The sequence below is a fragment of the Ricinus communis genome, chromosome 10, assembly GCF_019578655.1.
Source record: "Ricinus communis isolate WT05 ecotype wild-type chromosome 10, ASM1957865v1, whole genome shotgun sequence".
NCBI classification, from domain to species: domain Eukaryota; kingdom Viridiplantae; phylum Streptophyta; class Magnoliopsida; order Malpighiales; family Euphorbiaceae; genus Ricinus; species Ricinus communis.
The window spans coordinates 13,817,791-13,838,860 of NC_063265.1; the positions used below are offsets into that span (position 1 = coordinate 13,817,791).

Below are 21,070 nucleotides of genomic sequence, written 5' to 3' on the forward strand. Positions count from 1 at the left end.
ATATGTTATCACATTATATTTTGACGTTAACAAATGATAGAAAAATTGGATATGAATGGTAAAGTAGGACATGAAATAGTTCTATTTTTTCTCTTAAATCAAAATTAAGCATTCACCCCACTAAATTATTATAATTTATTGTTAAACTCCGAAAGCCAAAGAAGAGTTGAAATGGAGAAACAAACAAGTTTTGTGGAAAGGGAGAGAGGATTATTGCGTATAAAAGGTGAGGACGTTATCTTCCCGCGTCGTAACCACAGCATCTAATCTCTCTCTCTCTCTCTTTATTATTGATAACTCATACATTTACCCAATTTCTAATGGCTTCAATATCTGCAATCGGAATACCCCCCCAATTCCAATCCTTGACGCCATCCGGCGGAAGAGCTTCAACCACCGTGCGTATTGTATCATTTCTACCTCCAATTTTCATTCCTTATTTTCTTAAACAAGCATGACTTCTGCTTTATGTTTCAGAAATGGCGCCGACCAATCGCTGCTCATCACCCCCACCATTTCCCCCATTCCGCTCTATCCGGTTATTTATTATTTCACTTCCCTTTTTTCTTTCTTAATTCTTTCTCTCTCTCTCTCTCTCTCTTTTAATTTAAGTTACAAATGTTTGGTTCTTTCAGTTCACACTGCAGGGAGAAGAGAAGTGGTCGTCTTATCCTTTGGATTACTGGGTGGAGCTCTATGGAGTGCTTCAAATGATACACTGGCTGTTGCATCTGAATTTGCTGACAGTAAGTAACCTCTTCTTCATCACTTGGCATCTTTCTTTCACTATTACTCGTTCCCAATCCATCTATGAACAACTCATCATTTCCTGGCCGTATTTCTATATATGCAGTGCCAGCAATCCGAGGGAAGGACTATGGCAAGTCAAAGATGCGCTATCCGGACTACACTGAAACTCAATCAGGTCTTCAGTTTAAGGTCAGCTATTAATTACTATCTAAATTCCTTCTCTATCTATCTGCTCTCTTTTAGATATTTTGCATTAATAAATGGAAAAAAAAGAATGCAGGACCTAAGAGTAGGAGATGGCCCCAAGCCTAAGATGGGAGAGACAGTTGTGGTAAGGGAAGAATTCTTTTTTCTTTTCCTTCTTTTTCTTATTTAAGGCATTCCTTCGGCTTTCTGCCTTTTCTTTCTCAGCCGAATATAAATTTGTGAAACTCCTCTCTGTTGCTTTAATACTAAATGATTTCTCTTTCTTTCTTGGGGAAATATCAAATTGTAATGTTCAATTAAAGCATCAGATTGGAAGTTTCTACTCATCTGGCTGATGGTTCAGGTTACATGAAACAATGTGAAATTACCAAACCAAGAGAACCCTATTCTATGCCTTGAGATTTAATATATCAACCTTCCTCGTTTTTCTGTCACTGAATAATGCTTAAATTATTGAGTTCAGATTTTAAAACTTCAGATAGGTTTATGTTGCTACGAATTCCTAGTACACTCGTGGATTTCTGCACTAACGATTGTGTAGCTTTCAATTTTCAAGTTCGAGTTTCAATTTTTTTTGTTTTACTCTCTAGTTGGCATAGTTAAAGTAATGTATGAACTATACATTTGTTTCAGGTTGATTGGGATGGTTACACCATAGGATACTACGGCCGCATATTTGAAGCTAGAAACAAGACAAAGGGTGGATCCTTTGAGGTATGAAATGCTTCTCAGTTCTTTCTGGAGTTGAGGTGCTTGACTAGCTTCACAGTGCTTCATCAGTTCCTAATATGCAGGGTAATGATAAGGACTTCTTCAAATTCAAACTAGGATCCGGAGAGGTGAGACTGTTATTTTCAGTTTGAAGATTTGAGCAATGTTGTTCTTACAGCTCGAATGTAACTAATCTTCTTGTCTCCTTGATGTCCTACAATTCTTAGGAACTTTTATCTTAGTTTGCAGTGTTCTATTTGGTAGTTTATCCTTTTAGAGGTGCATTTATTCATCCAGTGGTGTGGTGCAAATGCACAGATATAAATTCTGCTACATGGTGAATATTGATATTTGAGCATGTCAACTCCATTACGCATGGTTCACTTCTGTCCTTAATGCTGTACTCAACATTGAGGCATAACATGGTTCTCCTGGATCTTTAATTTTTAGGTAATTCCAGCTTTTGAGGAAGCTGTTTCAGGGATGACTTTGGGCGGAGTTAGAAGGTGCTGCATCTGGTTGTATCAAATATATAACTATCGTCTTCCTGCAGTAGCATTTGACTAAAGTTTTTTGAATCTTTTGATCCTTTTAATTTTTAAGATAACTTGCACATAGAATGTGCTCAAGTTTCACATATACGTCACAGTGATGCAGGATAATTGTTCCCCCAGAACTGGGATATCCTGAGAATGATTTCAATAGGAGTGGCCCAAGGCCGACAACCTTTTCAGTAATGCCCGACTCTTTTTCTGATGCTGTGTTACAGTCATATTATATATTTCCAGAAGGAGAAATACTTTTCGGTTTTTGCAGGGTCAAAGAGCCTTGGATTTTGTGCTGAGGAACCAGGGGCTGATAGACAAAACTCTGCTGTTTGATATAGAGCTGCTCAAAATCTTACCGCGCTGAGTTCAAGTGATCAATTGTCAATGTCAAGATACTCCAATAGGACCTTCAAAATTTTAGGTTATCTGTTATTCCATAAATGATCTCTTTTATTTCTGCAGAGGTTTGTAGTCCCAATTTATAAAGAGTTTGTTTGTTCAATCTAGGTGAGCAAAAAGAGTCTTCAGTTAAAAAGGATTCACATCAGGAAACACTACCACTCGAGGGACTTGGAGAATTTAGTTCATGAAACTGGCAGAGGCTCTGCTTATTGTTATTACAAAAAGAGCTGTACGGAAATATGAATGATTGAAGAATTTTGCTAAATAGTTATGGCTAAATCTCTCTCTTTCCTTTTCCTTTTTGGATAGGATGTATATTTGTCTTTGGTGAAAGGTTGGATTGAACTATGGCTTGCTGGCTATGAAAACTATGCCTGTTTATTGAAAACTCAAGGCCTCAACAATAGGTGAATTCAATTCAATCGATTAACATTAACAAAAAAAAAAAATCCAGGATACGTGGGGATTTGTCTTCCTAGTGAGTCAACTTTAAGCAGGTGCCTGCTCCGTTCATGTTTCAGAATAAATTCCAAACTTATCACTATTTTTGTAAGAGAACATGATAAGACCATGATCATCTTATACAGCCACAGACGAAGGTTAGCCAATGGAGGAAGTAAAAATTACACAAAAGGTATGAGTTCTAATTTGCTGCTTTACTTTCTTCAAGCCTACCAAAACTTGAACTGGTAATGCCGCCAGAATGAAACCCCTAGTTTCCATCATCACAATTCAAGAAGAAACTAGAGTGTCGCAAGCTACATTAATTAAACAAAATATCATAAAAACGACCACTGCTTAAGGAGGGCAAAACACCTCCTAGAAACATAAATAAATCAAAACACCAAACAAGTTATAGAGAGCATAATGTTTTAACATCCATAAGTTAACGTTGATTTCACTAGTTTACTGAAAGCTCCCTGCGCTTATAGCGTACCATCACCTTTCCTTTCACACCCACAACCATTGCATTCCAGTCAGTCTCAGGAAAAGGAGATACTAGCTCAAATTCAAAATTCCTCAGCAAATGGCTCCAGATAGCCTTTATCTGCAAAAATGCAAAAGGTTCACCGAGGCAGCCATGCCTGCCTCCACCAAAAGAAATATATGAAAAGGCTCCTGCCACTTTATCTTCTTCTCTCCCAGCAGAATATCTGTCCGGATCATATCTGTCTGGATTCTTATAGATATGAGGAAGCCTGTTTGCAAATGCCGGTGATGTTGCTACAATGTGGCCCTTTGGGATGTCATATTCTTTCCCGTCTCGGGTTTTCACGCTAAAATCACTGTGGGAGCTTCGCAGCAGCATTATTAGGGGAGGATGGAGCCTTAGGGCTTCCTTAATGCACCTATACAGGACATCCATTTCAGACAAGATATCATGATCAACCTTGTTTCCATGTTTTTCCATCAGGGTTTTCTGTTCCTCCAATACAGCAGATAAATACTCTTTGTAACGGAGCAGGTAGGCCCCGGTCCAAGTAGAGGTGATGGAACTGGTGTGCTGCCCAGCAAACAGTGCAGCAATAAGCAGACCAGTAACCTCGGCTTCAGTTGTTGGGCGACCATCTTTGTACTTCGAATCAATAAAGCACTGCAGCATGTCATTCTCTGTTTTTCCAGCAAGTTTGCGGGAAGCTATGATATTTGCAAAGATTTCTGCCAGCTTCTTGCGGGCTCTGTCACGGCGTCGGTGAGCTGGAATGGGCAGGTATGGGAATAATACACTGATGGGGAGCATTCCATTGTCCAGATCATGGAATAGAGCAGACACATCATCGAAAAGCTTATCACGAACTTCTCGACCCAGAAGACATCTACTGGCTGTCAATATAATCAGATGCTCGAGTTCATACTTTAAGTCTACTTCACCACTATCTCCCCACTTTGAGAAGTAATCCTGCCCGGTTCCAAAATGGCAACACAAAAGTTAGCACATTGGCATGGAACTCCTACATAATGTAGGAGTGAAAAATCAAATCAAGTCAAATCATGACTGGTTCAGAATTAAAGTAAACAATACCAAACATAGATAACCATGTATGCACCTATTAGTTACAAAGAGTAGATAAACATAACGTCTCAATTCACAATTGTCTATACTATCACCAGTACCACCAAGATAAAGGTAGCAGGCTATGAATGGAGGCTTTCAATGAATTAAATACTAAAAAAGCTAGGAATTTGCATTTGACTCCACATGTTGCATTAGCATAACGCAAAATTGAAATAATGAGTAAAATGCAGACATATAAAGGCAAAGAAAAACTTGCAAGATAAGAAAAAGAGAGAGAGAATGTACCTGGGCTTCCATGACCATCTGATCGACATAGCCCTTAAGTTTATGGACTCTAAGAGCCTCGGTAAAGAAGCGGAATTGCTCTTGGCGAATGGAATAATCGACATCAAAGACAACGCCAGGTCCGAAAGTAGGAACATTGAATTGATAAACCTCCTGCTGGCTGAGGTCAGACTCTGGGGCCTTGAAGAAGTGAGCAGAGACTTCAGGGCCAATAAAGAAGGTGATCTTCTTTTGAGCAAGGTTGACAGTGAAAACACTCCCAAGCTTCGGATACTCATCCCGAAGCATAATGATGGGTCCTTTCAAGAACCGGAAGAGCCCTCCGACCAGGGGCAAGCCTTTGACGACCGGAGGAAGACGCTTTCTAGATCTGGGCAATACAAATGCAGAGATAAGCTTCGCCACTAACAGTGTGGCTGCGATTACTAGAAGCACGTTCATTAGGTTGTTATCGGAATCCATGGGTTACTGCTGAAAGATTAAAAAAAAAAAAGGGAGCAAGATTCAACATTAAAAATCAAAGCAAAAGTTTCTGATTTATTATAAAATTAAAAAGAATGATAAAAAATATTAAATTTTTTTTGTAAGAAAAGAAAAGCAAATAAGAAAGTGTAAAGTTAAACGGAGAAATCGAGGGAAATGTGGAGCAAGAGAGATACCTGAGGAATTGAAAGGGAAATAAAGAGAGAGAAGGATAGAAGAGAATGAGTAATCAGATGTGAGTGAGGCTAATGACGACGGCTCTCACATTAGTCACACTAATTGAGAGATTAGAGTGAGAGTGAGAGTGAGAGTGAGAGTGAGAGGATGAGGAGGAGCAGGCGTAATTAAAGGTTAAAAAGAAATTAATTTTAGGAAAAAAGAAAGAAAGAAGAGTGTCGTCCGTCGTTTTGGAAAAGGGACCACAACACAAAGCTTAGCTGTTAGCAGAGGAAATTGGGAGTTCATGTGAGCTGAAAGTGGCCTCATTGCCTCTGCTTCTAAAACAGTGGGCTTCCTTGTTTTGTTTCATTTTAATTAACTAATAACGTGTGCTGTGCCAAGCATTATATCTCAACCCCACCCATCAATTTACACAAGAAATAGTATGTCTATTTCTATAAGCAGATTATATATTCGTTAAAAAATAAAAATAAAAAGTATTACCCATTAATTAAATATAGTTGCACCACAGCACGTGACATGTGGAAGTTATTCTTCTCTTCTCTATTTCACGATCAATTTGAAATTTTAATAGTAAACCAAATGAGATTCAAAAGTATTGTGTTATTATGGTGTTGAATATCTGACCAAATTATATGCTGCATAAACCAACCATCATTCTTAAAGTAAATTGCATTACATATCATCATCCTTCCATTCGCTTAACCCAAAAAATAATATCTGATTTAAGAGAAACCCCACATCACCCATGTACCTATCCTACACCAATATTCAACACCCTGTAGCAGAACCAGTTTTGTTTTTCCACTGAGACATACAGGAAACAAAATCAATAACAAACAATCACATCACATATAAATATTCTAGGTTTTTTGCAACTATTGAAAGCTGGGATCTCTGGAATGATCGGGCAATGAGAATTTCACTCACTTTCCAATAACTAATAATAAAAGCAAAACAAAAGAAAGATCAGAACTGCCATTTCTTCATCATTGTCCAGTCACTTAGTAACAAAATGCATTCATTTCCACGGGAGGAAACAAAGTGCTACCAGGGGAAACTTACTCCTCATCTTTAATCTCCTCCATTCTCCCCTTTAGCGTCAATGCTTATGATGACCCTGAAATCGTATATCCACTTTGACCCCGTCCAGAATCTAGAGTAGACCGATCTGTTGATGCAGTCCGTTCGTACTTATGTCTTCTTTTTTTGGCACTAGATTGCTCGCCTGCTTCAGACAAAGAACTCCTGTGCCTACTGCTGTGTGTTGAAGCTGCATGCCCCCTTAATGAGTAAGAGTTCCTAAGCTTAGTACTTTGGGTTGGGGTCGCAGAATGATAGGAAGATCCGGCAGACATCTGATACATTCGTTTCGATTTCTTTTCAGCTTCTTGTTTCTCAAGTTCTTTAGGGTCAGGGAAATGGACAAGAGAAACTCTCCGTGAAACATTCCCCACTGTAAATGCAGACAGCTATGTTAAAAGCACACAAATACATAATATAACAAGATTCACACTGTTTATTCAAGCATACAACAGCAACACAGCACATAACTAGAACAGCAACAACGATTCATATAGTCCAAAACTTCATATTTCATAACTAATAATATACAACTATGTCAAGACTAGTTCATAGGTCAAATGCTTAAATTAGCAAACCATATCCTATCCTCGACATGATCTTTTCTTAAAGGACATAAACTAAGACACTTGCAATCACTAATAACCACCAAAAACGAAACATAAATGGTTTCATGGAATTTCATATGATGCTAATAATTCTCAGCATCATTCCAAGAAGTTGAAATCATACAATTCAGTGGCTATATAAATAAATAAATAAATGGCAAACTTCACTCCGTTGGTTCTAGAGCAAGATATAATCCTTTAGACTTTTGGTTGTAAATCAAATTAACATCATTAAGGTCTATCTATACTGTGTATCCATTTTAAACAATAGCAATAGCACTTAATCCTAAACTACCGGCACCCAGGATTTTCAAAGAGGAAAGAATAGTTTGACACAAATATCCCGGAAGACGTGTGAAAAATTAAAAGATTTAGCTCTTCAAAGAAGAGAAAACAATTCAAATGTAATTAAAATGGAGAGTTAGTATCTGGAGAGCTGATATAATAACGAAGCATCTGAGGAATGAAATAGAGAAGAAGATTGATAAAATATACCAATTTTAGTTTGTGAAGCAGAGGATAAGAATACTGTGGCATCTGGTTCTTGGGCAGCAGAACTGACCACATCATACACTTTGCCTGATAAAAAAAAAAACATGATTCAGGAATAATGAATAAACTGAGATTAATTCACATGCGACAACTTTGAACAAGCAAGCATGGGAATAGCGTTCAGAGTGACCTGATGAGCCCTCAAAAGTAGCCAAGCATCCATCAGTGTAAAGATTGAGTGAGATTTCTTTCCCATTGAAATCAGGAAGCTGCAATGCAAGAGCAAACCATTAAACTCAAAATTCGAAGTCAGAAAATCTATAAATAAATAAATAAAAGGAAAAAAGAAGAGGGATCAACTTCATTATGAGGCCATTGAATGAGCCAAAGCTCAGAGGTGGAGTCGGTGAAAGAAAGATCAACAAGAGGTTCCCTTGAGTCTTCTTCAAATCCCGCTTCGGCTCTATAACCATCCATTGCTCCAATAACTACAAACTAGAAAAGAAATTTAATTATATCAAATCCAGAGGCACTTCGTCGAAAACCTTCCACGCACAACTACAAGAATCTCTTATCAATTTCTTTTTCTTCTTTGGAAAAAATAATACCTACTTACATAGAGAGGCGGAAGCGTGAAGAAGAGCCAACGCTGAGAGAAAAAAAGTATAATTGCGTCTGTTGCTTTGAGGCTTTAGTCTGCTGCTGCTGCTGCTCCTCCTCCTCTTCCTCCTAAGCCCTAACCTTAGAGCCTCCAACAAACCCTTGCCGTTTTTACTTATCCCGATATTTTCTTTTAGAGGCAGCAACTGCAATTTTGCATATCTTCCCTAAAATTAAAATAATGTATTTCTATTTATAGTTTTTTCTTTTATTTTTCAGATATTTATATTTCTGATATATAACTTTACAATAAAAGTTTAGATTGCTAAATGTTTTAATACCAGTATACGTGTTTGTTTTTCATACATATTGATTGATGTTAAATAATTACTATATTACTTTATAATTAAATAATAATGTTAATTTTAAAAATATTAGTTTATACTAATACGATTCATATACTTAAATGAATTAGTTCTATAACAAATTATTAATTAAGTCATTTATTGATCATTGTTTTAGTATTTAATTAAATTCTATATAATTTATAAATAAAAAACACTTATGACTGAAAAGATAATACTAACTGCATATAAAAGTTTAAAGGTAGAGGGTAGAGGTTATTGATTGAAATAATTGACAAATTATTTCCCACAACCAGTCGGCTTAATGTCATTATTAGTGCACATTTGTTAATAACAATAGGCGTAGATATGGAGAAGCATCTTCTTCTATTAATTCACCAATCCATATTATATATATATATATATATATATAAAATACTTATTTTAATTATTATACATTAATAAGAATATGAAAATGCAGCTCCATCAATTCAGCACACAGAAGATCTCAATGCAGGAAGATTCCACTGAGTTGGCTACAAATCCAGCCAATTAGAGCACAGTTTTTTCTCTTCTTACTTATTAATATTAAAATTTAAATTTAAATTATACTATATAATAATATGGTATAAGATTCTTTTATATCATATTAATTAGTTAAAAAATAAAATTAGTTAAGATTATTTAATAAATATGATTAATATCATACCAACACTTCATAATCATAAATCAATAATGCTAATATGCTAGGTTGAGTATTATAATATTTTTTTAACGTGATTTAGTATAATATATTATATATGTATATATATGTATTATATATATGTATATGTATTTGTATTTATATATGTACATATATGTATTGTATATATATATATATATTATATGTTTGTATATATGTGTGTGTGTATAGGTATATGTGTATGTGTATGTATATGTTTGTATATATATATGTGCATTTTCTATAAAAGAAAATAAATGGCCTAATGGTAGAATAATTTTATTTTTTTAGGTGTAAGGTTCAATATACATGGAGAACAAAAGCATAGGGTACCTATGGATACCCTATAAGATACCAACTTAAATAAACGGATAGTGAGTTCGGATATTCTATACTCGTATCCAACTATATAAATGGGTTCGGATAGCGAGTATCTATCCGGGCGAACTCGACTCAAATCCGACACGAATAATAAATTTAAATTTCAAACCCTTTTATAACTACCCAAATATGTTCCAATAAGACTAGATGGGTAAGGTACCGAAAAATATCCGCCCTACCATCCTTAAAATTAATCCAAGAACTAAATAACCACAGTACAACAATCCATATTATTAATTAAAGGATTTAATTAAAATAATTGATAATAGTTTATTTTTGACCCGAAGAATAAAATTTAAATAACAAAATATTTGAAACTTGCCGATGGATTGTAAAATTTAGATTTATAGTAACGGTGTTACATAAACAGTTTTTGAATTCAAGTTGCAGTTATACCTTTAGAGGTTACAGTACAGAATAAGAAACAGGGACAGAAGACAGAATAAATAGAATCAGGCAAACTCAAAAACAACAAAACTCTCTGTATTCATTAAATAGAATATCAAACAAAATATGGCTTAAAGGCTTTTGAAACCTACAAAAAAAATGAAAAGAATCATTTATTTCTTAACGGTTCCTCTCATGAAAGTGTGCTTTTGTATTGTAATTTTTATAGTTTCTTTTGGTTTAATGGTAAAAATTCATTGATAAAATAATCATTTACAAATGAAGATTGATCCGATGATTTTACTATTCGGATGATTTAAGTACTCAGATTAATGAAAAATAAATCCAAAATGGTTTAAGTAAGCTGCCTGCCCTGCTACTGCTAGTCGTAGATTCCTTATTGGTTCTAAGTAACTATTAAGACAATAACCCAGAGATTGAATATTGTATTTACAAAATGGCATGGAGACTAATTAAAAAGAAAATAAATAATGATGTGAAAACAGAAACATAACAGAGAAGAAATAGAATGGATAGGTGTTAATTCGATCAGTGGCGCCGTGGATTCACACCAACTGTAGCGAGGGTCTCTGCTTCTCGAGACCTGCAAGCAATATAAGAAATTAACAATTAATTGATGGAAGTTTCTTGCGCAGGAAAGAAAAGAAGGGAACCTCGTGTAAGGATTAGGGAGGGTCGGATCAGGAAGAGTGCGTTTATCCTTCTGAATATGAGCCACCTTCCTCAGGAATGATTTGTTGATAAATTTATCACCATTGCAACTAACGACCTCAGGGATATCAACCTCCGGTAGCGATTCTCTCCTTTTCTTACTGATGTTAACACTCGGGGAATGCACCAGCTGCTGCTTTGCAGTGTGCAATCCGATCCCAATTGCCACACTTACAAATCCCATCACCATATATACAGGCGCAAACTCTCCCATTAATGCATATTTGTTGTGACCGCTTTCTGCAATCTTTGGACTGCTGCTCGCTGTTGCAAATGATTGCTTCTCCCCCAATCGCCCCGTCACCATTAATTTTCTCCATTGCCTCTGCAGTTTAATATATCATCATAAAACAAAACCAAAAATTGGGTAAAACATTTATGGAATCCACATGCTTGGGAAATTAATCACTTACGGTTGCCCTGAAAGCCATCGGCAATTAATCGCGAAAAAGAAACTAACCAAGTAGAGCAGGGGAAGAGAGGCGTTGTGGGAATAATATTACGAATGTATGCATATAAAAAGTGGCAAAGAGGAAGATTTCCGCCAGAAAACGTAGAAAAAGGAGCAGAAATTGATTGGGAGAATGACACTTTGGCACACATGCTCTTTTTTTTTATTTTAATTTTTTTTGTAACGGAAAGTTAGTTGTACACCCGCTATTATTATTATTATCCGTATTGACTAAAGCCAATGAATGACAAATTGACAAGTCCAGAGGATGCATATGTCTTCTACCATTGCTATTGTCCACCCGATTACCAACTGCTTGTGTCCATCATCTCTACACTCTCAATCTATTCGGCAGACAATACAAAATTATAATAATTAAGCGCTCATCTTTAAGCATCCTAACGTAGATTTTTTCTTTGTCCACATCGATTTTCCTGAAAGAAAACTGCCCATATTTGGGATATTTCAAGTGCTAAAAAGAATAATACAACATATATCAGAAGCTATAATTAGAAGTGCCTCGTAAGCCAATCATTATACATTCGTATTCCCGAAAGGCAAAATGGCGTACACTTTGTATTTCAAAAAAAAAAGACACACACACACACACACACACACACACACACACACACACACACACACACACACACATTGCATAACGTATCATATGCAAAGAGGATGCAAAGCACGCTGTTGCATCGATCTCCTTTCTTGTTGAGAACAAATCTAAAAACCCTTGCTATTGTCTTCACGAGCTCACAAGGCAGGCAGAACATGAAAAATGGCTGTGGCACCACCAAGGAGCCAAGCTCCCAAAAACGAAGAGAAGAAAAAAGGAAAAATGTCACATATATATATATATATATATATAGAAAGAGAGAGAGAGAGAGTAAGGGTTTCTATATGGATATGCGTAGCTGCTAAGGACGTACGTAACTTTAGAAAAAGAAGGCAGATGATGAACCCAAATCAAAGCTGTCCATCATCGTATCAGAAACAGATGGCAGCCTTCCGAACAACGGGCTATGCTGTAGAAACTCGTCGGGATCAAAAGTTCCAGTTGATGTAGGGTCAGGCCCATTTGTAGGTTCTTGAGAAAACCCGAAAAGGGCAGTGTCGTTCCAAAGTTCATGACCCAAATCGGATCCGTAGCAGCTAGAAGTAGTGAAATCAGGAGGCAAAGGAGGGAGCTCAATGTCATTGGTAGAGCAATGATTGGACCCGTCACCAGCAGCCATAGAGGCAGTAACGGGCTGGAAAGAGCCAGCAGCCACGGCCCCAGGAATCCATCCTTCTCCACCACCTGTCACAAATCCACTGTTATTAGCGTAACGGAAGGATGATTCATTGAAGGTGCAGTCTTGTGCAGTGAAAAGAAGTTGCTGGTTGGTGTCATTTTGGCTATATTGACAAGGAGGAGCAAAGAGAGCAGATATGTGGTGTTGGGATTCATCGGGTGAGATAATGGAGGTGACAGATGAACCACCGGGCATATCCGAGTAGACAAAGTTGGTGCGAGCCTTGAAGCCACGCATGGAACGGGCGGCACGGTCATAGGCCAAAGCAGCCTCCTCAGCAGTGTCAAAAGTGCCGAGCCAATGCCTCTCTTTAGTAGAAGGGTCTCTAATCTCTGCTGCGTATCGGCCCCATGGTCTTCTTCTCACTCCCAAGAACCTTACTTGTTGGTGTTGGTCACTTTGGTCATTCTGCTGCTGCTGCTTTCTTTTGGTCTTCGAAGGTGAGGGTGAATTGCTATTTGAGCTGGTGAAATCCATAGTAATTAACTGGATAGGCTGTATACAAGACAAGGGATAAGAGTCAGAAAGAGATTAAAACTGACAGAGAATGGAATAATTGCAGGGATCGTTAATCCGGACAGGAGTTTAAATAAGCGACCGGGTTTAAGGCCATAGTAACACGTTCTTAAATTTTGATTATACCATGGTTACCCTTCATAATTAATTTTGGGTTTCTTCAATAATAATCATCAGTCCAGTTGCTAATGATCGGAAGAGTGGGTCCATTAATACTTCACAATGACAGTAAAACCATAGTATCATATCACTGCGATTCCTACGTGTAATATATTTTTCGGACAATTAATACAAAGGGTGGAACTAATGTTTGCATAATCAATGTATTAATTAATATATGTATGTGTATATTTTCCTTTCGTTTTTGTGTACAAACACATTGCCAACTTATGTAGGAATCAGTCTATAGTTTATCACAATCTCCTTTTTCCCTCTAAATTAGAAATACTGTGTTTTGTTAATTATGCATATCTTAGGTTTGTTGAGTCATCACGATAAAGTGGGTAGCTGCATGGCAAACACTTATTTACTTCTAACATATATATTACAATGAATAATAGATGGGTGAGCATGTAAGTCGAATAAGTAATGTATATATATTAATAATTTAGTCATGCATTTTACAGATAGTTACTATTACTTTGATCATAAAGGACAACTTAAAAATAGGTTATGGATAAAACTTAAGTAGATTGATGTTGTTATCTTTTATTGGAACTAATGATCTAAATGGCAATAACTTCTTAATGTTTCGTACTCTATACAAACATAAAAGAACTACTAATAGTTTAAGATTACTATATATTATAATAAATTAAAATTGTGGAAACTAATTTTAGGAGAAATAAACAAAATTATTAATATATTATTAACATATAGAATTAGTTTGTAGAGAATGAAGTATGCAATGATGGGCAGGGCTCGAGGGCAATGATTGGTCCTCGCATTGAACAGGTTTCTCTTCAAATTAAGTATATGATTGTCAGATATGATATAGTCATGAGTCATAATTAGCAGATATGAATAAAATGTAGTCGGTCACATGCCATTGCCAACTTCTAAGTGTAAGAGAGAGAGGGATTATCAGAATGCATGCCTCTCCACAACTTTTCCAAACCCATAAAGCTGCAAACTGAGACGCATAACATATGATTGCTCAATACATCAAATCCAATTATCATTCCCATCATCATTCACTTGTCAGTACCCATCATCCCAATATTATTGTTATTATTATTATTATTATTATTATTATTATTAGATTGATTGGCATTTAAGTTCTCGAACTGACTTTTTTATGTTTTAGGTTATACAAAATGCATTGTATTGCTACACGCCCGCATACAAAAAGCTCATGTTACCCTATATTAGTCATGTATATGGGGAGGGGAGGGCTAGCCTTCTGTTGTTTTGTATTTTCTTTACGTGGAACGCAAAGGGAATATCATTATCTCAGCCATGTGCAGGCAATTTGAGGGTAATATAATGATATGTTCCACGATCCCTTCTTCACCTTTTCAAACCCTAATGGGTTGCTTTTACTTCTTTTCAAATTCCACGGAAACCACTTTTTTCCTAATTTTATAATTTGGTTAGTTTTGGAGCATCCTCGGCTGCACATTGGTATCAACACTCCAGGCATGAATTGGGTTGCATGTGAGAAGGATATGCAAGAGAATGCTTTTTCGATCAAAGCAAATCACTACCAACACCTACTTATTAGAATAAGATAAAACCAAGAGCTAGGGAAACGATTTTATCATGAATAGAACAAGCTGAATTTTCTTTATGATATTAATATTAAAGATTGTAATTTACACTCATATAATTATCAACCATATGAAACAGTGGATGCGAGAAAGGTATTCGGGACTTCATTTTAATTTTGAATATATAGAGTACGTGTTTGAGTTATATGAGGTTAAGCTATAAAAGCCTCAAGAAACCCCGCAGCACCTCTTAAAAACTCGTTCCCACTTGAAACAAAGGTCACATTAATAGGTCAACTTTTGAGGAGGGACATATTTGAGTGAACATTTGCACGTGCATTGGGATTTGGTAAATATATATATTAGCCATACAAGTAATTACTAGCACCAGTCTTCTCCGAGAAACCAATCTCATTTTTTGACTTTGCGGTTATAGTTTTAAGCAATCTTTTCTCACCGGCTTTTTCCCTATTGAATTAAAGGCTATATTTTTAGCATTACCCAATAGCAATTCCGAGGGAGTTCTTTATTTTAAAAAGTATATTTTATTTAATAAAGAGTATTTTATTTATAGACTAAATTTATTTTCTATTTTATATTTTAAAAATAGAAAGTGTCGTTAAATAATGCTCCAATTGCAACTTGATAATCAAAAACTTATTAGTGATTGATAATGGGAGACAAGGAATGGTCAAAATCTTTTAAAAAACTGCATCGAAACCAAGTAGAAAGGTTGCTCATCAAAAGTCCTTTTTGTTATTGGATGCGTTCAAAGTATTACCAAATGTGAAAATGTTTTGTGTACAATACATCTGCCCTGTTTTCAGCAAAAAAAAGAACTCTTTTTCCCATGTGAAATTGAGCAGTTGCGACCAAAACAAACAAAAAAAGAAAGAAAAGCTCTCCGCAGTGTCAACTGAGTTATCAAAATGTAAGCAGTAGCAATAAAATAAAGGTAAAAAAGGAAGATGAAGATATACCAAAACTGACCATTAATGGACCTATTATAATAATAATAATAATATTATTAGATAAAGATATGAGGCACTCGAGTGATATTCCCTTGAGCCAAAAATTTGCTACCTACATTTCTAGGCTCTACCTTTGACTCATATTTGGATTCCAACACATTTCCCTTTCATTTATTTCTTTGCAATAACATATCCTTAATTACCTTATGAAGTTATAGTTTTCTTAAACCATCAATAATTAATGAATATATAATTAAAAGTATGAGTTTGAGGATGAAATTTTTGTACTTTTGTTCTTTATAATTAAGAATTTGGTGAAAGCCTGGCAATAGAGAAATGGGAATAAAATAAATAAATTTTGCTGGTGAAGCACATGCCTTAACTTTATGTATCTATAAATTTGAGGGATTGAGATTTTCTCATTTCAATTTAAGAAATAAGAGGTTTTCCCTTTTCAATTTGGGTTATTTGGATATGCTACTGACACCCCAGATGCTCACTCACTCATTGCTTTCAAAACTTTGACTTCAAATGGATTCTAAACCAATACAAAAGAATTTATTTATCACCCAACTATACAATTAATGCTTCAACAATAACATTTTACAAACAATCGTCTCTACACAGCGCTTGCTACAGGATTCTTCAACCTCCTCAATACACCAGTTTCCTTCCCCCACAAACTCGACGACCCCATTTGACTCCCCGCCCCGGTTTCGCTCACGCCTGACTCTTTCTTTTTCCCATGCCTTCTCTCCTTTGACATGTCTGCCACAAAATTCTTAAGAGCTTCTTTCATCCAGTCGTACCGGCACCGTTTAAATGCTTCCTCTGTCACTAGCTACAGTAAGTGAAGATTAAGCATACAGTTAAGCGTTTATGCATAGTTTCATCAAAACAGAGGCCGTACACATCACAAATTTAACCGATTATACTTCTGTCGGGAAACACCAACTCTGTACGTAAATGACAAGTTCACGGAGACAGGCTACTGACCCATTTTCTAGTGTAACTAGCCTGTCCTGGCCAGTGGCCGAGCTCTTCAGTCACCTCCAATGCGAACATATAGCCTCTGCAGCCTCCTACCGAGCTGCTACTGTTCTGACTGCTCTTGCTTCGAAATTCCCAAACTCCCAGTGGATTTTCCTGTATGAAGTGGGAAAAGATAAATAAATTCTACTCGGAAACGAGAATGAATCTATTACTGAGTTGATGTTTTAAGCCGTCTCAAACCGATAAGCAGAATTGATATACAGCAAACGGGAAACATCAATCAAACCTACCTTTTGGGTTAAATATGTGAAAGTAGAAAGAATCTATATATCTGTTTCACCTGAAAAGGACTTTTATTTATTTATTTATTTTTTTATGTATTAAAAGGAAAAATGTTGATCTCGTCAGGAGAAGTAAATGGAATAAGATACTATTTCTTTGTATTAAAATGAAGAAAGATCGGACCAAATAACAAATAAAATCCTCTTCTAATTTGTTGTTATTGATAGTATAAAACATTGGAAGCAATAGAAATGTTAGAAAACCCAAAGAGAGGAAAACGACTTACACCGAGCAGTCCTTGCACTCCAGCTTCCTCCATGGCCTCTCGACTTGCAGCTTCTTCAACGGACTCGTCATCTTCCCACCCTCCCTTTATAAAAAAATCAAACAACTGCATCATTTTTTAAGGTTGATGACTCCGACTTAATGACTCGATGAACCAAAGACACAGGCGCAGTTCTCTTTTTTAGCAATGTCAGATAAATGGTTTCCGCATTGCCAATGTTAACGTTGAAGGAGTAATAATATATTTACCTTTGGAAACACAAGATCATCACGATTTGGCGTCGAAATCATGAGGACTAGTATCTTGTCCTCCACTCTGCAGCTTTGGTCCTCAACGTTCTTGTAAAGTTTGTAAGGAATACACCTATATATATCTTTCAGTTAAAAGGGGTATATGATGTATCAACAAGGTAAATCTTCTGCGCTCCAACAGAAAAATAAAGTGAAAGAAGTAGAACTGTATGATAGTATAGTTTGCTAGTGACAGTGGAAGTACAATCAACACAAAAGAATTCAATTGCAAGGTTTTTGAACAAACTTTGTTATATATCCTACATCAATACTGCAGATTACAAGGCGCTATAATATTATTCAACCTTACTTTTGGATAAAAAAATATAGTATACTTATTCGAGAGAAATCCTCAGAAAGTTCCACAACTAGGAGGAAAATCCATCTCTTGGTTTATGATTTTGGCTTCACACGTTCTGATCCTTATTTGAGATTCTTATTTAAACTTACTTATTCTATTCATTTAAAATAATTAAGCGAAATCAAAGTATACTCCACCGCTGCAGGGTTTGATTCAGTCGTTATATTTACGATGTATAGAAAAAAATTGCCAGCGATTAGATAATTCTTTGCGTAAATGGTAGAATTCCACAGCCATTACCCGGATTCAGTACTATTACATGCAGTATCATCCAGGAAAATAGGAGGCAGTCTCCTCACATGGCAACTGACAAGGTCAACTATTCAGCACATATAATTAAGTGTAGACATCGTGTGGAGCCTCAATCATGCACTTTAATCATCGTGTGGAGCCTCCCATCTCCAACTTAACTAACCAACAGCATTATTAATGTGAAAAAGACATTTTCTTTTCTCTTTTCTTCATATGTTTAGATGAAAGAAGTTACCAATCAGTCACTCAACAACTAAAGTCAATATCCGGGTCGAATTAGTCTGTGTATATGTTAACAGTGAAAGGAAAACAAAGTATAAAGAAATAGCAATATCTTCCTAACCGCACACGCTGCTAATTCAATGAGGTCTCTTTGCTTCCTGGCTACAGCAATATAAAGACATGCTAGTTAACTACTCGAGATCATCCAATAAGTTTGTCTATCTGCGTGCTATGGAAATTCATGCAGTCCATGGACAGAAGAAGTGTATTATCAACTCCAAAGCGGAAAGGGAAAATCAATGGCAATAAGTTAATGGGTTTAATAAGAGAAATCTGAGCGGGATTTATATGCTAAAACAACAAGTAAAGAATAAACAGAAACATATTTGTCGGAAAATTCTGAAAAGAAAAATGGAGTAGGATGAGTATTAAAATGTAGACATACGTACCCAGCTACGAGTCTAAGATTATCCTGGTAACGCTGTCTGTGTCTGCCTGTTCGCGCTAACAAAGATGACATGGTTTAAACTTTAAACCCTGGAAGAGGCAGTTAGTCAGCAGGAAAGAGAAGAGAAATAGATAAGAGAATAAGGAGAAGCTACTGAAGTTCATGCAGTGCCTGCCTTAGCCCTTTCATTTATAAGTAATGGTGATAGATAGGAAGCATATCTGTCTTACGCAGGCCAAAATTTTAGATAAAAGAAACAAAAGAGGAAGAAAGGGTTGACACCGACGACCTGATGTAAAGAGAGAAAGAAAAGCCAAAGGGTAAATGTCTATCGAAAAGAGATTATGAATTTAAAAAGATGAAGAGAGGAGTCAATAATGGCAACTGAAAGATGTGTATAGGTTTAATGTTTGCAAGTAGGTATTGGCAGAAGTAACAAGTTGCAGAACACGGAAATGCGGCTTCACAGAAACAGCGCTCACATCCAATCTAACTCTCTACACGGCAGAGGTGAAGGTTGAGGTTTTTCACAGGACCAAATCAACAGTCAGTCTTATATAATATAATTTACGACTACTAAGACTTGCTTGCGTGGTCTCCTTTTTTTCATTTACTTGGTCCTAACATCAAATCAAATTAATAAACTGTCGACTGCATTGACTTCTTCTACGACTCCAATCATCTTCTTATGTGAATTCTCTTTTACCATTCAATTTACAAGTCAATGGAAAATTCCACCATCACCAACCAAACATCCTTCAACGCCAATCTTCCTAGACTCCACCGGCTCTTATTAAACGATTTTTCTTTTTAACAACCTAACTAACGGAATTATATAGGTTGTTAGATAAATGAAATTGTGTGTTTCCACCAGATAATATATATTCATAAAGCATTCAAATAAACTCAATCTCGATATTAATCCAAGTTGAGCTCATGTTCAATCTTAGCACAACGAGAAAATGTTATTGTTTTTTATTAGGGAAAACGATCCCAGATACCCCACCTTTAACCATTTTTGCGAATTTACCCTCACCTTTAAAACGTATCAATTTGGTCCACCATGTTTGCGTCTTGTATCATTTCTACCCACCCGTGTTTTAGCATGTGCCAATAATGACATAGCGTCCACACATGACTTGTCCTGCAGTCTACGTGGCTGAGCATAATGAAGACCTCAAAACTCACCATTTCACTCTCCCGATTTCCTCAATTCTTTTCCCCCAATTTTTTTCCCGGCGAAATTTCCAATTCAGTATTCTAGGGTTTCTAATTTCTATTTTTCCGAATTCGCTCATTTCGCCGATTTCGATCTATTATCTTTGTCCCTTCTTCTGTAGTCCAATATTGTTGAAGCTTGTGCCTGTGGTCCCCCGCAAGATGGCTCCTTCCAGAAAAAGACAACGAATGTATGTATTTGTTAATACATTGAATGGGTAAAACAATGCAAGTGGTGCGGAATCTTATTGTCGTGGGTATAACATTGTACGAAAAATGCATTTGTTATTACTACAACCTTTGAGCACTTGCATTTGCGTTTTTTATTACTACATGCATTTGCATTTGTTATTACTAGAAAGTGGCATTTGTATTGGTGCATTACTAATATAATTGTTGTGTGTATATTTCTGCAGTATTCCTATTGAATTTCATCATGGTGGTGCATTAATTAGTAATCCTATAGTCAACTATGTTGGTGGGTGTTCTGTAAATCTTAGTGGCATTTGTAGTTTTACTATGGATGATATTGAGGAGATAATGAAAACATTAGGATATACACATTTCTTAAGTGTTGCCTATGAACCCCCTAGGAGATGGAACCCTATAGGGAAGGAATTAGGCTTAGTTTTTTGTTGAAACTGAGGAAGAGTGCAAAAAGATGTTTACAGAAGGTTTAGAGTATGGCTTTTTAAAACTTTATGCTGAAGCTGTAACAATTACTCCAAACTGTAGGCAAACTATAACTGAAAATGAGAATCAACATCATAATGACAATGCAGATGAACCATTGACTGTAGTTGGATTTGAAAATGCAAATCAAAATGAAACTGAACCTGAAA

General features: G+C 36.1%; 6 protein-coding genes across 13 annotated transcripts; 1 reads left to right on the forward strand and 5 right to left on the reverse strand.

The window, feature by feature from the left end:
- The first annotated feature begins 62 nt into the window (after positions 1-62).
- On the forward strand, positions 63-2,933 carry LOC8285702 (peptidyl-prolyl cis-trans isomerase FKBP19, chloroplastic). 2 transcript variants are annotated; one of them, XM_002512633.4, is made up of 11 exons: positions 128-398; positions 478-538; positions 636-746; positions 854-939; positions 1,031-1,081; positions 1,591-1,671; positions 1,752-1,796; positions 2,119-2,174; positions 2,326-2,401; positions 2,485-2,637; positions 2,724-2,933. In XM_002512633.4, the coding sequence occupies exons 1-10, from the start codon at positions 321-323 to the stop codon at positions 2,578-2,580; spliced, it is 741 nt and encodes a 246-aa protein (XP_002512679.1). In that variant the 5' UTR covers positions 128-320; the 3' UTR covers positions 2,581-2,637; positions 2,724-2,933. The 2 variants fall into 2 exon arrangements, with proteins under 2 accessions (XP_015570481.1, XP_002512679.1); XM_015714995.2 differs by lacking the exon at positions 2,724-2,933 and having other exon boundaries at positions 63-398; positions 2,318-2,401; positions 2,485-2,557.
- Positions 2,934-3,349: 416 nt separating this feature from the next.
- Positions 3,350-5,889, reverse strand: LOC8285703 (sterol 14-demethylase). Of its 2 annotated transcripts, none has more exons than XM_015714991.3 (3): positions 5,580-5,889; positions 4,921-5,388; positions 3,350-4,518 (listed from the first exon to the last, which is right to left on the reverse strand). In XM_015714991.3, the coding sequence occupies exons 2-3, from the start codon at positions 5,380-5,382 to the stop codon at positions 3,520-3,522; spliced, it is 1,461 nt and encodes a 486-aa protein (XP_015570477.1). In that variant the 5' UTR covers positions 5,383-5,388; positions 5,580-5,889; the 3' UTR covers positions 3,350-3,519. The 2 variants fall into 2 exon arrangements, with proteins under 2 accessions (XP_015570477.1, XP_002512680.1); XM_002512634.4 differs by having other exon boundaries at positions 4,921-5,391; positions 5,580-5,888.
- A 351-nt stretch (positions 5,890-6,240) lies between these two features.
- On the reverse strand, positions 6,241-8,613 carry LOC8285704 (mediator-associated protein 2). 6 transcript variants are annotated; one of them, XM_015729158.3, is made up of 5 exons: positions 8,383-8,613; positions 8,127-8,261; positions 7,957-8,035; positions 7,770-7,853; positions 6,241-7,039 (listed from the first exon to the last, which is right to left on the reverse strand). In XM_015729158.3, the coding sequence occupies exons 2-5, from the start codon at positions 8,241-8,243 to the stop codon at positions 6,693-6,695; spliced, it is 627 nt and encodes a 208-aa protein (XP_015584644.1). In that variant the 5' UTR covers positions 8,244-8,261; positions 8,383-8,613; the 3' UTR covers positions 6,241-6,692. The 6 variants fall into 6 exon arrangements, with proteins under 6 accessions (XP_015584644.1, XP_015584648.1, XP_015584647.1 ...); XM_015729162.3 differs by having other exon boundaries at positions 8,127-8,254; positions 8,379-8,604; XM_015729161.3 differs by having other exon boundaries at positions 8,127-8,254; positions 8,375-8,604.
- A 2,003-nt stretch (positions 8,614-10,616) lies between these two features.
- LOC8285705 lies at positions 10,617-11,498 on the reverse strand. The gene is made up of 3 exons (XM_002512636.4): positions 11,345-11,498; positions 10,874-11,256; positions 10,617-10,803 (listed from the first exon to the last, which is right to left on the reverse strand). The coding sequence occupies exons 1-3, from the start codon at positions 11,360-11,362 to the stop codon at positions 10,749-10,751; spliced, it is 456 nt and encodes a 151-aa protein (XP_002512682.2). The 5' UTR covers positions 11,363-11,498; the 3' UTR covers positions 10,617-10,748.
- Positions 11,499-11,828: 330 nt separating this feature from the next.
- LOC8285706 (ethylene-responsive transcription factor LEP) lies at positions 11,829-13,223 on the reverse strand. The gene has a single exon (XM_002512637.3). It carries the CDS (start codon positions 13,155-13,157, stop codon positions 12,321-12,323), a length of 837 nt encoding a protein of 278 aa, XP_002512683.1. The 5' UTR covers positions 13,158-13,223; the 3' UTR covers positions 11,829-12,320.
- A 3,146-nt stretch (positions 13,224-16,369) lies between these two features.
- On the reverse strand, positions 16,370-19,509 carry LOC8285707 (nudix hydrolase 13, mitochondrial). The gene is made up of 5 exons (XM_002512638.3): positions 19,012-19,509; positions 17,686-17,800; positions 17,438-17,521; positions 16,873-17,022; positions 16,370-16,717 (listed from the first exon to the last, which is right to left on the reverse strand). Exons 1-5 carry the CDS (start codon positions 19,080-19,082, stop codon positions 16,496-16,498), a joined length of 642 nt encoding a protein of 213 aa, XP_002512684.1. The 5' UTR covers positions 19,083-19,509; the 3' UTR covers positions 16,370-16,495.
- Positions 19,510-21,070: the final 1,561 nt, after the last annotated feature.